This window comes from Leuciscus leuciscus (genome assembly GCF_965113295.1).
Source record: "Leuciscus leuciscus genome assembly, chromosome: 12".
Classification (NCBI taxonomy): Eukaryota; Metazoa; Chordata; class Actinopteri; order Cypriniformes; family Leuciscidae; genus Leuciscus; species Leuciscus leuciscus.
The window spans coordinates 37,759,822-37,782,183 of record NC_138736.1 but is presented as its reverse complement, the minus strand read 5'-3'; the positions used below and the strand labels follow the sequence as shown (position 1 = coordinate 37,782,183).

Below are 22,362 nucleotides of genomic sequence, written 5' to 3'. Positions count from 1 at the left end.
ATATATAAAATATTTATATTTATTTATAATACATACTATATACATATATATATACAGTATATATACGTATTGTGGATATAGCAACTATTATAGCAACTATTTCTAAAATATATTCATGTATGTATATTTATATATACAAAATAATTATGCATATTACACACACATACTGTATATTATGTAAACACATACTTTTATTTTGGATGCGATTAATCGCGATTAATCGTTTCACAGCCCTGATGTGAATATATTGTAAACCCTAATTTATTCCCGTGATCAAAGTTGAATTTTCAGAACACCCCATAAAAGTATGATTTTTTCTTAAAAAAATAAATAAAAATAAAAATCATATATAATGGACAGTATGAATTTTTTTTAATTAAAATATTAAATTAACGATATTAATGTGATAACACTGTTAACACTGTTATCATATTATTAGCATTTTTTCTGTGCAAACCATGAGGTCATACGTTACATCAGTGGATGGTCAAAAAGGAACATGTTTGGAAAAGAACGTTTTCAGGAGCCGAAGAAGTAGAAGTGGAAGTAGAAGTGGAAGTAGAAGTAGAAGTAGAAGTGGAACCCTTTATAAAATGCACACACTGAATGCAATGCAATCGGCTTTGAATAAAAGCGTCTGTAAAATGCATAAACGTAAGCGCGAGAGAAACAATAAAGCAGAGAGAGGCTTGGATGGTTAGGTGATGCTGTAATATCCCGGAGAACGAGGGATGGGGTTTTCCAACAGGAAGGCCTGGGTTCATCAGTCTACTGTAATCTGATGTGGTTATGACATAATCTGGTTTAGCTGATGGTTCTGGGTGAGCACTGAACCCTCATTACATCTGAAATACTCTACTCTGATTGGTCAGTCTCATCATTCTGTGGTCAAATATGATGGCATTATGACGCCAAACTGACATTTTATGACCACATTCATCATCACATGCTCTGAAAGCATACTTTACTTATTATTTTATTATTAGTATGTGCCTGCAGATCCTGTGAGAAACGTTCACAATGTTCCCGAAGCACATTCACCTCTTTCTGTTACGTAACGCTCTCACTGCCAGCTTGATTATAAAAATATATTTTTTCCATGAGCAGACAGGCTTTTATGGCCAAAATCCGTGTGCATAACTGACATTGAAATGCAGTGTGTGTTCAGTGTGTTCGTACTCGTTCCTCCCCCGAGAGACGCGGGCTGATTTTGGAAAGGCTGGAGAGGAACACGGGACGCAGCAGATAAACTATTTGTTATCGTTTGCATCGCTAACATTTTTCCCAGCCGCATCTGGCCTGGTGTTTGTTAATGTAGGTGTTTTTCCGTGGAATTACACAACTGCAGGAAAATCCTATTAACTTTGCTTTTTCTAAACACATTTGCAGGGAGAAGCGGCGCTGGCTCGATCTGATAGCTGCGCTTGTTTTGGAGTGATTAGGGAATGTTTGGGAAACATTCCATGTTTGTTCCGGATTGAATTATTTGTGGTCAGACTGGGGAGTATTTTTGGAATGTTCAGACGGTTTATTTTGGAATGCCAATTCCGGTTAAGTAACAGCGAAAACTGACCTTGATTAAGAGGTCAGAGGTCATGTTTTGGACCCCACGTGTCCGTCCGTCCGTCTGAGTGCAGATAATCCATGCGTTTCCCTTCCCGTGGTCTGATGATTGACAGGCGGCTCCTGCGGCGTCCCAGCATCCCTCACTCTACGGGAGAGCGGGTGAAATGACCAATCATCAGTCAGAGTCTCTGAGGCCCGAGACAGGCGGCGTTCTCTCCGCTGAAGGTCGTTCAGGGATGGAAGCGTTGTGTGTGTGTGTGTGTGTGTGTGTGTGTGTGTGTGTGTCTGAGCTTCAATTGCTAATGGATTTAGTATATTTTAGTGAACATGTTCCGGAACATTTCGTCCTGGGTTCGGATGCCTGTGGGCAGTTTCAACACGGTTACGTCGATAGCATTGTACCGTTGTCATGTACTGGGGTCAGTGTGTGTCTGAGCACTGATATTTCTTACATTTCCATGGATTTTGACCCGTTAAATGGCTCGCGCACAGCTTTCTTTCTCGAGTTGATGTTGAGGAAAGGAAGTTGGGTTGGGAAAAGAATTGAAAGACTTGTTCTCTTTTTAAAATAGCTAACATTCAATTCAATTCACATTTATTTGTATAGCCCTTTTCACAATACTTATCGTTTCAAAGCAGCTTCTACATTACAACTAATAGTGTTTAGTTTACATATTCTCATTTCGGTAGCACTTTATTTTACAGTCCTGTTCCCCATGTACATACTTTATGCTTATTATAGTAATTGCAATAACTGGGTAATAACTTCGCACTAACGCTGAACCTACCCCTAGTTACCTTATATTACCCAGTACTTTCTTAGGTAAATACACTGTAAGTACACGTACTGTAAAATAGTGCAACCCTAATTTTGTACAAAATTGTGTTCAACTTTGTACACACTCACACACTTGCAGGCAGTTTGTTCAGATGACCTACTTTGAAGTCCTGCATTGGCGCATGTCATCACCTGTGTGACTCCGCCCCCTGCTCGCAGACACACCGTATGGGCGGAGCTTATGACCTCACTCACCTGTAAAGGTGCTCAGGCAATGAGTGAGTCATTTCAGCGGACGCACGCTTGGCACACACACCGCCACACACACATCTGTCTGATAAAAGCCCTGTTTAAAGCTGTGACTCAAACAGCAGATGTTCATACTGATGACACCAGATTTAAAGACACCTGGACTGATATCATATTCAAAATTACCTGCAGTCATTGTGATTTATTAACACAAAAAACTGATATAGCTAAAAATGTATTCAATATTTATATTTGTGTGTTTGCCCTGAAATTACAGCAAAGGCTTTTTTTCAGAGCAGAATCATTTCAGGAACAATCTGTAAAAAATGATCACTACCTTTTCTATGATTGGGGTCAAAAGTAGTTTTTTTTGTTGTTGTTGTTGTTGTTGAAAGAAATGAATACGTTTATTCAACAGTGATGCATTAAATTGATCATAAGTGACGGTAAAGACATGTTTAATGTTGCAAGAGATTCTATTTTAAATAAATGCTGTGCTTTTGAACTTTTTATTTCATGGTTTCCACAAAAATCTGAAGCGGCACGACTGTTTTCAACACAGATAATAATCAGAAATGTTTCTTGAGCAGCAAATCAGCATAATATTAAAATGATTAAATATCATTCATCCTAGTGTGCAGTAAAACCTGTTTGGAAAATATGGTGATTATTTTAAAAGAGATTTTTTCCCTAAGATTGTTTTTTACTAAGAATAATGTGCATTGAGGAATCAGATATTCACTTCTTGATTTTACAGTTTATTGCAAAATTACTGCGATCATATGTGATTATTCAATATGCCATCCAGCCTTATTTCAGAGTAGAACATGCTTTTTTAAAATAGTATTTAGTATATAGTGTTTAAAGTATTCACACCTGCAGGCCACAAGACTATAATAAGAGCTGGATATCAAACACAAAACCATCCGATGCGACGGAATGCATCTGAATGTGTGTATTGAGTTCACACCTGTGAATCCGGCAGGTGTGTGTGTGTCTGTGTCTGTGTCTGTGTCTGTGTGTGTGTGTGTGTGTGTGTGTGTGTGTGTGTGTGTGTGTGTGTGTGTGTGTGTGTGTGTGTGTGTGTGTGTGTGTGTGTGTGTGTGTGTGTGTGTGTGTGTGTGTGTGTGTGTGTGTGTGTGTGAGACATTTCAGATTTTCTTAATCCTTTTCCTGCCTTTCATCTTTCTCAAACGCTACTGTCCAGACACGTCTAGAAGTGCAAACACACACACGCACACACACACACACACACACACACACACACACACACACACGTTCAAATTACTCTGTTATTTAGAAGGGTCTAAAACAGGAACAGGCCGTATTGATGAAGCTTTTCTGTGTGTTTGATTTTGGTTTTTTTCCAAGTGGCACACAACCACAATACTCACACTATTTCTGCATTATTTACAGCGTGCATTTCAAATATTAGCAAATCCTTCCAATTTTCTTGTTATTCTGCTGTATGAATGTGACTGTAATGACTCTCGTTTCTCCCTAATGACGAGTTACTTAATTGAAACAGAGAGAGAGAGACAGAGAGAGAGAGAGAGAGACAGAGAGAGAGAGAGAGAGAGAGAGAGAGAGAGAGAGAGAGAGAGAGAGAGAGAGAGAGAGAGAGAGAGAGTTTGAGTGTGATAAATATGCAAGCAGAAACTTGTCGGACTTGATGACAGAAACACACGTTGTGATATATATTGCATGCAAACCTGATTGGTTTTGGATAGTTTGAGTCTGTTTTTACAGTTTGCGTAGTTTGTGACTGAATGATTTGTGAATGAATGTAATTCCAAACTTGTTTGACTTTCTTTCTTTCATGAATCATGAAATGAGAATGTATGAAGAATATCTGAACTGCTCTTTTCAATATAATTTGCCACCAATGTCCAGAAATGACAAGAAAGTATCGTAAAAACAACATTAAAACTAATTCAAATGACTTGTGCGCTATATTCCAAGTCTTTTGAAATGTCACATTTAAAAGTTAAAAGCGATTTAGAAAAATGTAAGTTTGGGTCAAACAAGTCTAAATTTAAGCCGCTGTTCACTAAAGATCTTGATATTCGCCCTAGTTTTTCTTGGCATGTTCATGAGAGAAGTATTAATGAATAATTGAATGATTGAATGTCAAATGATTCAGTTCACATAGCCAGTCTTAATGATATTAGAATGTTCATATTGAGAGAACTCTTCCTGAACTTTTATGCCTAAGTAAGATAACCCTGTGTTTTGATGTGTAATTGTGTGTTCTCTTCATGTCCGCTGTGGATCAGTACGTGATCGTGTGTGTGTGTTGATCTCTCAGGCGCAGGGGGAAAGTGTGGTGCGTGTGTGTCTGAAGGAGAGGGGCCAGGACGTGCTGGTTCTCCAGAGAGTCCCATCAGATCCTGCGTCTCCACAATCGGCCGGAGTCAAAGATGACGACGGTGATAAGAGGTGAGGCCACGCCCCCTGATCTGACCCCTCCCCTTCTGTTTACATATCATAAGCCCTTTCATCCTCCAATCAGAGTCTTCCTCTCTCTTCCTAACGCATTCCTGATGTTTGCTTCCTCATTACGCTGTCAGCAGGGCTTTTGACAAGCCATAAACCTGCGTGTGCATGTAAACACACTCGTCGAGTGTTTTGTGCTGCACAGAGTTTGTCTGCAGGTCGTCCAGCATCACACGGGGGAGTCGGTCCTCTCTCCAGCCCTGACACGGACTCCTGCGCTGGGCATGACGCGGCACACGTGTCCCTGCTGGAATGGACGGCAAGACTTTTGTAAAACTCCGACCCGTCACTCTGGTGCAAGCAGAAGAGGATGATGATGATGATGATGATGAGGAATATTGGAAATGCAGCAGCAGTCTGGAGGATGAAGATGAAATACCCACGTTTAATATTCCTCATTTTCGTTTCATTGACGATGATGAGGATGATGAAGATGAGGATGATGATTATGTGATAAACAGACAGCGATGGAGCGGCTCTTGTTCTACGTGTTCCTCCTCTGATGAAGAGTACCCATGCGATTCTTCCTCTTCTGCTCTGTCCGACAGGTACGTGGTGGTGTCCGGGACGCCCCACAAGATCCTGGAGCACCTGCTGAGTGACCTGCGTCTGGACGAGCACCAGGGGGCGGCGGAGGGCAAGGAGGCGGGTGAGTCCTGGGGGAATTTAGGATTTGCATTTTACCTGTGTAATCTGAAGCAGTTTGATGTGAAACTGAGTATTCAGTGCGAAATAATGTAGTTTTATTCATCAATAGTTCATCAATATATATATATATACACACAATTGAACAATTATATAATATTTCTACTTCATATATATATATATATATATATGTGTGTGTGTATATATATATGTATATATTTAATATATATGCTGTATATATATTTTTTATATTATATTTTATATATTAATATATATTAAGTGTTTATAATATCACACACACATATAAATATATATAATTTGTAATATTTAATATTTATTTAATATAACATGACTGAACAATTGATTGATATAGTCACTTAACGAATATACAAAACTTGTTTTGTTTTTTGTTTTTGTTCCAAATAACTTTAAAAAATAGTTTTTTCCATTAAGCTATTAAATCTACATTTTTTATTCTACTATTTTTGTATTCATATGAATTATAAATGCCATATAATTGTTCAATATTATTGTTATAATTATTTGCTATTAATATATATATGTATATATGTTAATAACAACAATTAGAAATGATAAGACATGCATGTGTAATTTAATTTTATATATATATATTTTTTTTAATATTATTTCTAATATGTATATATATATATATATATATATATATAAAATGTGTTTTATATTTATTTAATATAATATGACTGAACGATCGATTAATATAATCACTTAATGAATATATATATTATGTATTATTATTATTATATATATGTTACAAGTAAGTGCAAAAAAGTGTTTTCCCCCATTAAGCTACATGAATAAATATCTATAGCAATACTCCTGGTATAATTATGGCGTTCTCTTACCAGCCTAAACTAGTTGGCTAAATAACATTGGGTTTAATGTTGTAACAGTAGCAGCAACAAGTGAGAAATATTACTCTGACATCATTTCCTGTGATCTTCGTGGTCACTGGTCAGATCCGATCTCATATAAAGCATTCCAGCTGTCAGTTATTTCACCGCGTGGCGTGTCGGAACGACTCCAGAAATGAATGTTTCTGGAATGCTTTGTGTCTTAATGCCGACAGGGTTTTCTTTTGCTTTCTGTTGTGTAGAGTGTGTGTGCCTCCAGGTGTGTGTGCTCTCTGAAGAGACGCCGCCGCGTGTGAAGCCGAGTTTCTGAGGCGGGTTTGAAGTTCTGCCTGCAAAACCGATTGATTTGCGCCGAGTGTTGGTTACAGTTACTCTTTTTACTCTTGCAAAAGCATAATTATTCATGAGTGCATTTGCACACAGTGTAATGTTTGCAGGCGGAGGGCTGATATAGCATGTGTGTGTGTGTGTGTGTGTGTTTAGTTTCTGAAGGTCAGATTCCCAGTCTCTAGAGTCTAGTGTTCGACTGGAAAAGACCCTCTCTGAGACATCCGGAGTGATATATAACATCTTTTTTATAGGAAAGAAGTTTAAACATCTTCACTGAGAGTTTTAAATGTTTGCATTTAATCAAAGACACCAAATGAGGAGAAAGATGCTGTGGGATGGTGTGAGGTGAGGAAGAAAACAGGGAACAGCAACAAGATAATGAGTTTTTCTGTGTGTATGCATGTTTGTGCATGCGTATATTGTGTGTGTGTGTGTGTGAGTGTAATTCGATGACCCTTGTGTGGTGCATAACACACCCATAGGCGATAAATTACCCTCACAGTGCAGTGCATCCTGGGTAATTACCGGTGTGTTGGCAGCTGTGTTTAGCATTAAAATGTGCGTCACGCTGCTTAGAAGAGAGAAAGGCTTTTTTACCTTTTGTTAAATGCCAACAGTCTCACTATTTCCTCCCGGATCACTGCAGACGTGTGTGTTTTGGTGGTGGTTTCTCATTAGACGCCCAGTCGCCTTCAGATACTGGTATTAGATTGACCCGACTCGCCGTGCTTCGCCTAGAGCGGTGTAAAATGTCAAACGGTGTATCATTTCTCCAGACTCTGAGTCAGTGTTTGTGTTCAGACCTGCGTCAGTGTTCAGTGATAATTGTTCAGAGACTTCGTGTTTCTGCTCTCCCGGCGGGAAACCAGCAGTTCAGAGAAGCACAAGGCATCAGTGGTATTTTTAGGAGAAAGAGGTGTGAATTTTATCATTATGACTACGAATGAGGCAAAAATCCAGTTGCTTTTCCTTTCTTGGCTGTTGCAAACTCATATTTGATGTAAAGGAGAGCTTTTAAGGGTCAGTCTGACTGCAAGAACTAAACCTTGAACCATCTCCATATGGGGGTATTAAAAAATAGCTATTTATACAGAACTGAAACTTTAATCGTTTCTGTAACCATGTAGAATTTTGATTCAAAAGTCAGTTATTAGGGATGCATGATATATCGGCCACCAGATCGGTATCAGCCGATATATGTTAATTTGCAATGTTATCGGTATCGACCCGATAAGAAAATGTTGCCGATACATTAAAGCCGATAAATAATGGATTATTTCTTTTAAATGCGCACTGTTCATCATGATGGTTTTGATGATTTCTTGAAATATGATTGAAATCACTTCGAAAAGGAAAATACATTCAAGTGCAACACGTGCAGCGCAAGTCCGTCATATAGGTTACATACAATTATAATGAGAATTATAATAATTACAATTGTGTGCTTGGGACGAGGCTTTTAATGGTGAGACTTTTGTTTTTGTAATCAGGCTCTAAAAAATTATATAAAATTTTGGATTCAGATTTATCGGCCAATATATCGGTTATTGGCTTTCAAATATAACAAATTATTGGTTATCGTATCGGCCAAATTTTTTATTTTGGTGCATCCCTATCAGTCATAGTGCATATCTTCACTGACGAGAAGAACCTCAGTATTTTACACAATATTTTCTCAAAATTAAAAACGTTTTTGTTATTCATATTGTTATATTTATGTAAAATAGTAATGTACAATATCTACCAGTGTTTAAAAACAATAAAAGAATTATAAGTATATTATGTATAATATTTAGAAATTTTCTTTGCAAGTGGGTTGAATTTATTATCAGTATTTTACACAATATCTGCTCAAAATAAAACAGTATTTATATAAAAAAAGTTATTTACATTTTTATATTTATGTAATATTTTAATGTTTTAGAGTTAGTAAAAATGTTAGTAAAATTGAAAAATATTTTGTATATATATATATATATATATACATAAAAGTGATAATTGACAGAATGTAGATGATTTATGATGATCCTAACAGAAAATGTTTTCATTTTCAGAATGAATATTTTTATTTTGTTAAGATCATCATAAATCATCTAAATTCTGGCAGTTTTTCAATAGATTTACATATCACAAATACGTTCGTTTTTAGTATGAAATGAACTCCATATAGTACGCGATTGGCTAACTGTGCTAGAAGCTCTTTGAGTGTTGAGAAAAGCGCTATATAAATGTAATGAATTATTATTATTATTATTATTAGAAGCGTCTAAAGCCAGTTTGAGTTGAGTTAGACAGAGTGATCAAGCGTTTGGTTTTGACTGTGACCTCTCTGAAAGTCACTGTATACTTCACACATTTCATCCCTCCTGCGTCTTCTGACTGTTATTCGGGTCTGTCTCTCAGCAGTCGGTGAACATAGAGCGATGGATTGTGGGCCGGCGTTCTGTTAGCACAGGCAGTCGATGATAAAAATGGAAATGAATATTTATCAGCAGACGCAGAGAAGACAAACAGAAAGGATGAAGGGAGATGAAGAAGGGGTTTGTGGGCTTTAGAGGAATGCAGTGCAGAAAGTCTTTGTGGTTTGAATATTTTAAATTAGATTTTATTACTGCCAGTAAAATTTCTACCAGTATTACAAAATATTTACTCAGTTCTTTTTTTTTTTTTTTTTTTTTTTTTTTACATTTAATTTTTTCTACGATATATATATATATATATATTGTATATGTTATTTTTTTCTTGTTTTTTTTTTTCTTATTTAAGGCTGTCTATATCTATGTATATATTAAATAGTAAAATATATATATATATATATATATATATATATTTAGGACTGTGAGAAAATATTTACACAATATTTACTCAAAATTAAAATAGTTTTTGTTATTTATATTGTTATATTTATGTAATATTGTAATGTTTTTTTGTGTGTTTTTTTTTTTGGTACTGTCAATACAATTTCTACCAGTGTTTAAAAACAACAATAAAAGAATTATAAGTATATTTTGTATAATATTTTGACAATACAATACTCTTTCGGTATTTTACACAATATCTGCTCAAAATAAAACAGTATATATAAATATATTTATAAAACAAATATATATAAAGTAACATGACACATTTCCTCAACAAGAAACTCTACGGTTCAGTGCGTAGCGTCAGGGGTTTGTTCAGATCACTAACCCCTAGTATGAGCACTAGTAATAGTGACGCCTGCCTCATCAAACAACACTAATTAACCCCACGTTCATGAATCTCATTAAAGTTCTCATTAAACATGCCTTCCAGGAGAGTGAGCTGTAGATCAGCTGACGGTCTGCTTAATTGTGCTAATATCTGCTGATGATGGGAACAGCATTAGTCTGTCTGGATGCGGTGGTCCATCATGTGTTACTGTGCGTTTGTCTTTCAGAAATGCTTCTGGACGACTTCTTGTTGACGTATCTGGTCTTCATGTCCACCAGTGAGCTCTGCCAAGCCCTGCTGGGACAATATCCTTCCCCATCACTGCAGTGTGCTCACATGCATGCTTGTGAAATGCCAGATGCAGATATATTGTGTATGTTATATAGTTAATCAGTATGGCCTTGCTATAGTCGCACATAAAGGCCTGAAGTGTGTGTGTGTGTGTGGATTCAGTCGATGTGGTTTGCACAGAGAGTCTGTTATGAGTCTTTAACCAGATCTCACCTACTGTACGAAGCGCTCCCGAGGGAAGGAGGAAGGAAAGGAGGCCCTCTTCAGGAAGAGGAAGGTCCTGCACCTGGTCTCCCAGTGGAGCACTCTCTACAAGGACTTCCTGCGAGAGGAGGAGAACGTCAAACTCTTCATGAAGGTGATAACACTGATATAGTCCATGTATAGCTTTTATGAGTGGAATCTGTGTGATGGAAGTATTACGGATGTGATTTAAAAACTGGGTAAACCGTCCGTCTTCTGCTGCTGTTGCTGTGTTGGTCTCAATATTGGTCATCTGATGCGTTTTCAAAAGCAGATACGAAAGCAGCACGACCAGTGACCAGTGACCAGTGACCAATGACCAATGACCAATGATCAATGTAATGCTGATCATTTAACAAAAGCTAAGAGGTGAAAAATGAACGGTTATATTACAAAATATTTATTCAACATTATATATATATATATACATTTGTTATATACACATTTATATAATATTTAAAAATATATTTTTTTCAAGACTGCCGCTGAAATTGCTACCAATTTTACACAATATTTACTAAAAAACACATTTAATATTTTTACATTTATACAATATTTTAATATTTAAAATATTTGTATTCAAGTCTATCTGTAAAATTTCTACAAGTTGATTTACGCAATATTTACTCAAATTATTGTATTTATATATTTATTTAATATTTTAGTATTTTTTTTATTTTTTATTTAAGACTGTCAGTAGAATTTCTACCTGTATTTTACATATTTACTCAAAATTAAAATTATTCATCATTAAAATGATATCTGTAATATTTTAATATTTAAAATATTTTTATTCAAGTGTCTCTGTAAAATTTCCACAAGTTTTTTACAAAATATGTACTCTAAATTAAAAACTTATTATATTATATTATATAATTAATAAATAAATAAAATTGTTATATAAATTATATTTTTATATTTATATAATATTTTAGTATTTAAAAAAAATATTTTTAAGACTGTCAGTAAAATATCTACCTTTTATTTTACATATTTACTCAAAACAATAAAAAAAAAAATACATTAATATTTATGTAATATTTTTTTATTTTTTTTAAAAGTGTCAAGGCTGTCAGTAACTATAAGAAGCATTTAGTTGCCTGAACCTGCAGTGAAATGTGTTGTGATGATCTGTGATTGTGTTAAACTCTCACTCTGTGTGTTTGCTAGTTTAGTTTAGCGCCGGTGACTCACACACTCACGGCTTCTCCTCAGGGATCGTCTCGGCCTCATGTCAGGACTTGAGTGTGTTTAATGGCTTTTCACATGTTCAGTCCAGAAAACATATTTTCTCCCTTCTGCTCGTTGCTCAAGGCCGCATGCAGATGAAAACACTTCAGAAAACACACTTCAAGCGTCATTTAAAGCACTAACCATGTGTTCTCTGAAACTGTGTGTTGTGTAGTATGTAGATGTTTTTGTGTGTCGATGTTTGAAAGATTTCAGTCTGTCATCTTCAGGAGATTAGAGAGACACACACACACACACACACACACACACAAACACACACACACACACACACACACACACACACACACACACACACACACACACACACACACACACACACACACACACACACACACACACACACAACACACGCAGCACAAATGTACATCTTGTTCTTACCTGCTTTTGTCTCCACCCACTCACACACACGCTCACGCAGTGTTTCCATGGCAACCGTAGTGTCATTGCAGTGACGAGGATGTTTCACGGTCGCCGTATAGATCATTACATGGAGCGTTTCCCAGGTGATAGTTGCCTGGTAACAGGCAGAATTGGGGGGGGGGCGGGTGATGGGTCAGACACACTCACAGCGGACGCTCCATGTTACCGGCTCAATTACACACACGACACACACCACGCTCAAAAACATTCACATTCCATCAAACGCTAAGAACAGATGCACATGATGTGTGCGTGTGTGTGTGTGTGTGTGTGTGTGTGTGTGCATGAATGTGGATGTAGGTGCTGTTGTTTTACAGCATTGAAACAGTGAAAGTACATTGTTTCCTCACTGTATCTGTGTACTGACATTATCCAGCATGCATTGAGGGAGTGTACACCATTATAACACACATTCCCAGTGCATGCTGGGTAATAAATCTTCCCTTTACTACCCAGCATGGATGCAAGGTCAAGTGCCCGTGCAAAAACACACAGTCTCTCATATACACACATCCGGTCGCCACCCAGATGTGTTTTCCCACAGAATTCTGCTTTTATATATATATATATATATATATATATATATATATATATATATATATATATATTTTTTTTTTTTTTAAAACCTGTAACTGGCAGTATTATAACAAAAAAAATGTTAATTGAAATACAGCTGAAATAAAACAAAATATAAATATTAGATCAAAATATTAAAATGAAAGAATAATTAAAATAAATAAAATAAAACTAATATAAATCATAAAAGGACATAACAAAATGACTAAAACCTGAACTAAAATTAAAATTACAAATAAAAGTATAAAAATAAAAGCTAATTCAAAACATTTATAAATTATATAATAGTATATAAATAGTACTAAAATACCACTGGTAACTGTTGAGTAGATCTTTATTTAATAATATTCAATGTGCGATGGCCATATATTTAAATCTTTCACATTAAATCTTATTCAAGAGTATTTAAGAAAGAATATATGATAGAGTTGTTATTGATTTTTTATTGTTGTTGCGTTTTGTATTATGCTATTACTTAATATAGTATATCATCATAGTAGGCGGTTCTGCTGTTGAAGTATAATCATCCAATTGGGAAACGTCATTGGCTGATTCTGAAAATTAAAAATTCCCAAACATCCACTAATCGATCAATCCACTAATATAAATGTATGGTGTGTTCCTGCAGTCTCTGTATCGATACGTGCTGGAGGACGTTTATGAGTTCCCCACGCTGGAGAAGGACCTGAAGGAGTTCCAGAAGCTTCTGCGCCGGAGACAGTGAGTCTCACATTTGCCATTTTTAATCTTAATTGAGACATAATTTGAGTAGTGAAGATCACTTGAACTTCTTCAATAATCAGTTTTAGCAGGTTATCTGGAAGGACATTTTGACAGATGTGGCCCTTACAAGTAAAGCGAATGCAGATGAACACACACACACACACACACACACACACACACACACATCCCGTGGCTCTCTTTGAGCTCCTTACGTTCGTCAGTTCATCAGCTTAGCCCGAGTGAATTGAGCTTAGCATGGACACGTTCCCGTTCGGGCCGGATCCTCCCGCTGCTCATCCTCAGGGTTTGGCAGGCGTATGTTCGTAATCCCACTAAATGAGGTGAGGGACTCGGAGGTGTAGTTATGACTGCCGTGAGGGGCGGAGTTACGCTGTGCTCACTCTGATTGGCTCCCCGAGCGGCAGAAGGGTAATTGGGTGTGTTGTCTCAAACTGTGCTCATATTTGGATATAAAAGTCAGAGATCTCAGTATGGACGCAAACACTTCTCAAGTTTAATTTAAATGTGTCTCCTGGACAGTAATGAGATTAAATTTAGTCTTTTGTTTGAGTTTCTTTTGTGCTCTATCTCTCTTCATAAGAGATCTCGATAATGTCTCAAACTGTGCTCAGATTTTTCAATAAAAGTCAGTGATGTCAGTATGAACTCAAACACTTCTCATCAAGTACATTTGAACATCTTTAATATCTCAATTATTTGTCCAGGAGAGCAATGTAATCAGATTGTCACTTTTGTTTGAGTTTTCCTACTTTTGACCCGAGAAACACACCATTCTCGCGTCTCTTTTAAAGTTTCAGAAAAGATCTCAACAATGTTTCAAATTGTTCTCAGATTGGCTTAAAACAACAAAGTCTGCAATCCAAAGTCAGAAATCTCATTAATGAATTCTCTTTAAATTCTCCCAAAGACCAATCTGAGCTGTTTAACTCCTGTTCAACTTAATTATTCTGAGCTGTACATATAGCTCTATATACTCTAACTGTATGACAATAACTGCTTCATTTGTGTCTATTTTCATTTCTTTTATTGGACTTTGGGAGAAACATTTGAGACAAAATTGATGTTTGAGTCTCCTGAGCTCTAGAGGAGCAACTTCTGAACCCAATCATCTTACATTTGTGACCCTGGACCACAAAACCAGTCACATGGGTACATTTTTTGAAATTGAGATTTATACATAATCTGAAAGTTGAATAAACAAGCTTCCCATTGATGTGTGGTTTGTTAGGATAGGACAATATTTTGGCCGAGATACAACTATTTGAAAAACTGGAATCTGAGGGTGCAAAAAAAAATCGAAACGTTGAGAATTTCTCCTTTAAAGTTGTTCATTTATGTTCACGATTCGCTGCATTCACTCACAAAAATAAATGTTTTATATATTTATGGTTGGAAATTTACAAAATATCTTCAAGGGTCACATTTGTCACAGGAAAAAAATAATAAAGTGAGCGTTTTATTCTCCTCCGAAAGGTTTTGTGTTGAAATGAGGGATGAGAAAATGATTCCTGCTGTTTTCCTGTTAAAACAAAACTTCTCTCAGACACAGTGATGTCTTTGGCTTCCGGTGAGAGCGTCACTCTTCAGATGGATAGATGTAGAGCGAGAGAGGAGTCTCACAGGAGACAGCTGGCCCACACGTCTCTGACAGAAGTGTTGAATCTCTCGTCTCTCAGTTCTCTATCCACTGTCAGACTCACAGTTCAACATCTCAGTTCTCTATCCACTGTCAGACTCACAGTTCAACACACATGCGTGTCTCCTAATGTGTCTCTAAGATATTTCTCCCCGTTTTCCCACAGTACGATGGACGACTACTCTCCACACCAAAAGGTGAGAGAAAAAAAATACAAATAAATGACCAAACAATGAAAATGCTAAACCTGGTTTGTATTGTGAGTAAAGACACTGTCTGTGGTTCCAGAATAAAGTGCTGTACCAGCAGCTGAGCCTGAAGGAGAACTGTGTTCCTCTCCGCGGGTCTCCAGTCGAGACCAGAGACGGTAATCAGTCCTCTCGTGCTGTGGGATTCCTTTCTGCACACATTTAACAGAACATACTCTACACACACAGAGTTTAGGTGTAAATATCTCTGACAGTGCTTGAAAAATAATACATTTAAATATATAAACTCTACGTTTTGGGATAAATGTCATGAGGAAAGTATATATCTGTCTGTTGTATACACACACACACATGTACACACACACACACACTCACACATGTACACACACACACACATGTACACACACACACACATTCAGACATGTACACACACACACACTCAGACATGTACACACACACACACTCAGACATGTACACACACACACACTCAGACATGTACACACACACACACTCAAGACATGTACACACACACACACACACACACACACACAGACACACACACAGACATGTACACACACACACACACACACACTCACACACATGTACACACACACACACTCAGACATGTACACACACACACACACACACACTCACACACACATGTACACGCACACACTCAGACATGTACACACACACACACACACTTACATAGACACATACACACGGACACACACACACACACACACACATATATGAATATTAATAATATATTAATTTTCTTTTCTTTTTTAATTTTTGTTTTGATTGTAGGGCAAAACCTCACCTATTTGTATTTAATTTATTTATATAAATAATTATTTTTATATATTGTATATCATTTTGCATATTAAATTGTTAAATTATATATTTTTGCATTGCAGTATAGATAATTGTCAATGAAAAAAAATGTTGTACTGCAAAACAAACGTCATAATATAGCAAAATTGTCTTTGTGCAAAAAAACATTTATTATATATAATATTTTATTAATTTTAATGCAACATAATGTAAATCAAAATAAAATATAATAACTGATTTCTTTTTTTTGAAAAACAGTAATAGTACTTCATTTTCTTTTTTGCAAATATAAATGTATTAAAATATAAATGTAAATAAAGTATAATTGATAAAAAATTATAGATTAACAGAACTACATTTTCTTTATGGAAAAACATATTTAAATAAATAATAATATTTAAATAATATTTTTTTAATATAATATATGCATGTAAAAGGAATATAATTGAATATAAAATATATAAATGTAACTGCTTCATCTTTTGACTTTGGGGTGAAATGAATCCAGACATATTTTTTACAGTGTTCATGAGATTCACTGATTAAAATCTCTTTCTCTCTCTGTGTGTGTGTGTGTGTGTGTGTGTGTGTGTGTGTGTGTGTGTGTCAGTGATGTGTCGTGTGTACGTGAGCTGTGACTCGTATCTCAGCATGCGTGTGAAGCCTTCAGTCGTGGCTCAGGAGCTTCTGCACATCGTGGCTCAGCGGATGGACAGATCTGAAGACGACATGATGCTGACGGTCCAGACGTACAGCGGAGGTTCATACACACACACACACGACTCAGACAGAACCGTAAACACATCTACACACACACACATTCACTCTCTCTCCTCTCTCTCTCCTGTGTCACAGAGCAGCGTGTCCTTCAGCCTCACGACAGTATTTATCCCGAGTCTCTGGTGGCGCCGGGCAGACTGATCGCCTGTCGGAGAGACCTCAGCGAGATCCTGGTAGAACAACTCTCAACTTTACTGTGTATTTGTGTTCGACCAATTAACAATCAAAGTAAAAACAATATTAAATGAAAAATGCATATACATATCAAATATGTGACCACAAAACCAGTCACAAGGGTATTAAATATACATTTTTTAAATTGAGATTTATACAGTGCATAATCTAAAATCTGAATAAATAAGCTTTCCATTGATGTGTGGTTTGTGAGATTTGTAAATCTGGAATCTGAGGGTGCAAAAAAATCGAAACATTGAGAAAATCTCCTTTAAAGTTGTCCATTTATGTTCGCGATTGTGCAGCATTCACTCACAAAAATAAATGTTTTATATATTTACGCTTGTCTGAAGTTTAAAATCATTGGTTACCCGTAAGCCAATCACATAACGTTTGGTTATGACGTGTGTTAGCGCCTGTTCAGCCGCATCGAACTTCCACTGTAAACACATGTATGATGCGAAAACAAAACCATCGAGCGAAATACCGGAGTGAACATGGCTGTGAACTACTTTTGCAGATTATGTGAAGTAAATCTACGCATCCATGGTACAATCAGCGTCTACGTCACAGCTCTCAGCCCGCCCTCTGTTCGTTGATTGGCCGGCTGTTTTGAGGCCGGAGGAAAACAGAGAGATAGGTCGCTATCTCAGACTGAGTACAGAAGCGAACTGAAATTGAGCGGAAGTACGAAGTCTGACGTAGTCAGGCTATGTATTGTTGGCTATTGCCACAAATATACCCGTGCGACTCGTGACTGGTGACGTGATCCAGGGTCACATATAGCTTACACAGCTGTATATACTTATAAATACATATCAGCACATATTCTTAAATATCAATGAACATATACATACATACCTATAAATATAAGTACTGACCCCCCCACTTAAAAAATAAAATAAAAAAAACACACACAAAAAACCCCCCCCAGAACCATTCCTATAACAATTCCTGTTTGCTTAGCTGAGGATGTCTTTACATTTTTTATATATCAACCACTTTTCCCAGTCCATTTTGAAAGCACTTTTTTCATCTTTAGTGTAAGTTCTTCCATAAACAGGATTTCTTCACTAATTCCAAACCATTGTTTACACTTCAAAGTAGTATTTTCAAGCCAATTCCTAGTTATAGTTTTTTTTGCAAGCCACAAGAAGAATCTTACATACATATTAGGAACTATGCCTTTAATATTTTCCATAAGTAAAAACTGAGTGCTCTTCTGTGATGGTGTGTGTGTGTGTGTGTGTGTCTCAGCCGCCTCTGACTGAATGTCCTGAGTTGGGACAGAAGCCGGTCAGACTGCTGGGGATCAACACGTGGGACGTCGCCGTGGCTCTCACCAACTTCGAGTGGAATCTCTTCAACTCCATCCATGAGGTGAAGCTTCTGTCACAGCAGGACATGATGTTCACATGAACCCAACATGACTTCTGTTAGTTGTTATGTAGAGGAACGAGTTGAAATGATAGTCTGTGGTGATCGGCTGTGGGCCAGAGATGCTGTCCGTAGAGCTTATGTTGTTTTTAATCTTAAACCTCAATGACTAATACTTATGATGGCATTAATATTTGTTAAACGTTCTTATGTCCTTTAAACATGAAGCTCATATTGGAGTTTTTACAATGTTCTGCTTTAAAAGAACATCCTTTAATCATTTACACAATAACTCTTCCAAAAACATTCCCATAATGAAATGGAATGTTTCTAAAATGTTTTTAAGATATTACACTCCCGTTCAGAGGTTTGGGGTCGATAGGAATTGTTAATGTTTTTGAAAGAGTTTCTTCTGCTCACCAAAGCTGCATTTATTTGATAAAAAATACAGTAAAAACATTGATATTGTGAAATATTATTACAATTTCAAAATGACTGTTTTCTATTTGAATAATGTTAAACTGTAATTTATTCCTGTGATCAAAGCTGAATTTTCAGCATAATTACTCCAGTCTTCAGTGTCACATGATCCTTCAGAAATCATTGTAATATGCTTACATTTATTATTATCAATAGTGAAAATGAATCAATGGTTGTGCTGCTGCTTCATATTTTTTTGGGAAACCGTGATACAGTTTTTTTTTTTTCAGGATTCTTTAATGAATAGAAAGTTCAAAAGAACAGCATTTACCTAAAATATAAATCTTTTGTAACATTATAAAAGTCTTTACTGTCACTTTTGATCAATTTAATGCGTCCTTGCTGATTAAACGTATTAATTTCTTTTAAAAAAATCGTACTGACCCCAAACTTTTGAAAGATATTGCACATTTGCTCTTTTAAACCACACATGGACACATGTATCAGCAGATGAGGAGCCTGTGTGATGATGCTCTCTCTCTCTCTCTCTCTCTCTCTCTCTCTCTCTCTCTCTCTCTCTCTCTCTCTCTCTCTCTCTCTCTCTCTCTCTCTCTCTCAGCAAGAGCTGATCTTCTACACGTTCAGTCGTCAGGCCAGCACTGGCCACACGGTGGCGCTAGAGTTCCTGCTGCAGCGCTGTAACGAGGTCCAGCAGTGGGTGATGTCAGAGGTGCTGCTGTGCCCCTCGCTCGGGAAACGAGTCCAGCTGCTCAAGAAGTTCATCAAGATCGCTGCTCAGTGAGTCTCCGCTCCGAGTGTGTTTGTCAGGATCCACGTCTGTACTCAAGTATTAAATACAGGTTATTTCACAGACATGAATCAGAACGCACACTGGAATATGCAGCTTTGCTTTGATCAACCAGTCCCGCTTTTTATGACTGATAATAAAATGATATATTAAAAATGTAAAACATCTTATTAGTTTAGTTTATATTTTTATTATTATTAAAACAATATAATACTGCTTTAAGACATATAGTGATTGTTTTTAAATTTAATAAAATAATATTTAAATATTTAAAAATATTTTAGTTTACTATTTTAGTTTATATTTTATTATTAAAAATAATATTGGATTTTATGACAGATAGTCAGATACTGATTGTTTTGTTTGATAAAATAATATTGATTTATTTAATATATTAAATATTTTATTAGTTTAGTTTATGTTTTATCATTACAACAATATTTCCAACGTTTTCTGACAGATACTGATTATTCATATGTTTAATAAAAAAATATTGATATATTACATTTTATTTAATTATTTTAAATAAATTGTATTTTTATATTTATATATTTTAAATATATTTTAAAATATAATAATACTTTTTGAGGCATATATGGGTTATTCTTGTGTATAATAAAATTATATATTACAAATATAGAATAATAATACAAATATACACATATATATATATATATATATATATTTTCATATTTTAGTTTATGTTATTATTTGATTAGAAGAATACAATATTTTATATTATTATCATTTCCAATATTTTTTGTTGTTGTATTTGCTGTTTTTTTGCTTTTATTCTAAATGTTTGCATATTTATTTGTTTGAAAATGTATTATAGTTTTCTAATTGTTTCTGACTTGAGAATGAGTTAATGGTATTTAAGTTATAAACTAAAATATTTATATTTTGGTTTATAACTTATATAAATGTATGGTCTCTCCGTGCCAAAAATACTTTACCTGATGTTTGTCAGACTCAAAAAAATCTAGATATGATTAAGATTCCATAAACCAAAGTTTGTCAGTGTCCGTTTTTACCCGTCAGTGTGTGTGTGTGTGTGTGTGTGTGTGTGTGTGTCACATGCATCCGCCGCTCAGTGAACAGACTGTGTGAACAGATTATGTGCGGTTAATATCTTTATTAGTCAGTCAGAGAGGTTCTGGTATCTGTGTGGGTGCTTAAACTCTGTGTGTCTGGAAGGCAGCGACTGACTCGTGTGTGTGTGTGTCTGTGTGTGTGTGTGTGTGTGTTTCAGCTGTAAAGCGCACAGGAACCTGAACTCCTCGTTTGCCATCATCATGGGTTTAAACACCGCAGCCGTCAGCCGGCTCAACCAGACGTGGGAGGTAAAACACTTCACACACTTCACACACTTCTACACATGCTCACCCTGTACTAACCAGCTGTGATGATGATGACACTCGTTTACTTCACAAACAATTGGTCTCTCCATGCGAACAGTGAACAGAGGCAAAATCACAGAATATGCAATGATTAATGATGTTTAATATACAGTTTGGACCAACCAGCACAACTATAGAGATTTGAGGATTCATCGTTGCTCTGGTTTGAACACAGTTTAAGGGTGAACGAGTTAACGATACAAAAGTCAGCATGAAACCGAAGCTGCAATAGTCTTTTCTGCCCTATTGGATCAAGAACAAATGTGGGCGGGGCTTGATTTCGCCCATTGGGAATTGATTGGATGGTTGTGGTTTGCTATTGGCTGATCTCATGTGAGTGACAGGTTGCCCCGCCCACATCATCAGAGAAGAGAAGATATGCAAGATCACGACGGCACATGAATTAAAAAAAGAATGATGTGCACTGATAAATCATTTATAATAAACACTGCAATACTCCATTAATAAAATAAGAATTGTCCATTTTGATTTGATGGAGACTTTAAACAAGACGATGACTTTCCTGTTCATCAGTTTCTGTCGCTCTCTTTCCTGCAGAAAGTTCCCGGAAAATTCAAGAAGCTTTTCTCTGAACTTGAGCTGTTGACGGTACGTCAAACCCAGTCATATAAACATAAAACAAACTTAAATATGGCTGATTTTGATTCCATGTCAACATATGATCATAAAGAGATTCATCCGTCTTCTTCCTCAGGATCCATCCATGAATCACAAAGCCTACAGAGACGCTTTCAAGAAGATGAAGCCGCCCAAAATACCCTTCATGCCTCTGCTGCTCAAAGGTACAGGAGCCGCCCGCTGGTGGACAGGAAGTGATGTCACAACCACTCACATACACCACACACACATACATCGCATGGCCAGTGATTTGTTTCTTGGTCTCGTGATGTTGTGATCTCTGTTGGTTTTCAGATATAACCTTCATCCATGAGGGGAACAAAACATTTCATGATAATCTGGTGAATTTCGAGAAGCTGGTGAGTGTCCGTGATCGACAGGCTTCAGATGTGTTATCTTCACTGAGATGTG

The 22,362-nt window shown here is 36.3% G+C and overlaps 2 protein-coding genes across 2 annotated transcripts in view; both read left to right on the top strand.

The window, feature by feature from the left end:
• The window catches only part of rapgef5a (Rap guanine nucleotide exchange factor (GEF) 5a), a 69,518-nt gene that overhangs the window by 41,003 nt on the left and 6,153 nt on the right, over positions 1–22,362 (top strand). The window contains exons 10-24 of the mRNA XM_082186947.1: positions 4,902–5,032; positions 5,638–5,738; positions 10,373–10,451; positions 10,651–10,795; positions 13,556–13,647; positions 15,474–15,504; positions 15,596–15,674; positions 16,964–17,113; positions 17,209–17,306; positions 18,565–18,687; positions 19,724–19,902; positions 21,165–21,255; positions 21,871–21,921; positions 22,028–22,115; positions 22,246–22,310. Of these exons, the coding sequence (XP_082043073.1) occupies positions 4,902–5,032; positions 5,638–5,738; positions 10,373–10,451; positions 10,651–10,795; positions 13,556–13,647; positions 15,474–15,504; positions 15,596–15,674; positions 16,964–17,113; positions 17,209–17,306; positions 18,565–18,687; positions 19,724–19,902; positions 21,165–21,255; positions 21,871–21,921; positions 22,028–22,115; positions 22,246–22,310 (1,503 nt within the window). The remainder of the gene's footprint in view (positions 1–4,901; positions 5,033–5,637; positions 5,739–10,372; positions 10,452–10,650; positions 10,796–13,555; positions 13,648–15,473; positions 15,505–15,595; positions 15,675–16,963; positions 17,114–17,208; positions 17,307–18,564; positions 18,688–19,723; positions 19,903–21,164; positions 21,256–21,870; positions 21,922–22,027; positions 22,116–22,245; positions 22,311–22,362) is intronic.
• LOC309511716 (rap guanine nucleotide exchange factor 5-like) overlaps positions 20,674–22,362 on the top strand; it is a 43,305-nt gene continuing 41,616 nt past the window's right edge. The window contains exon 1 of the mRNA XM_082186989.1: positions 20,674–21,065. The gene's annotated coding sequence lies outside the window, so the exon portion shown is untranslated. The remainder of the gene's footprint in view (positions 21,066–22,362) is intronic.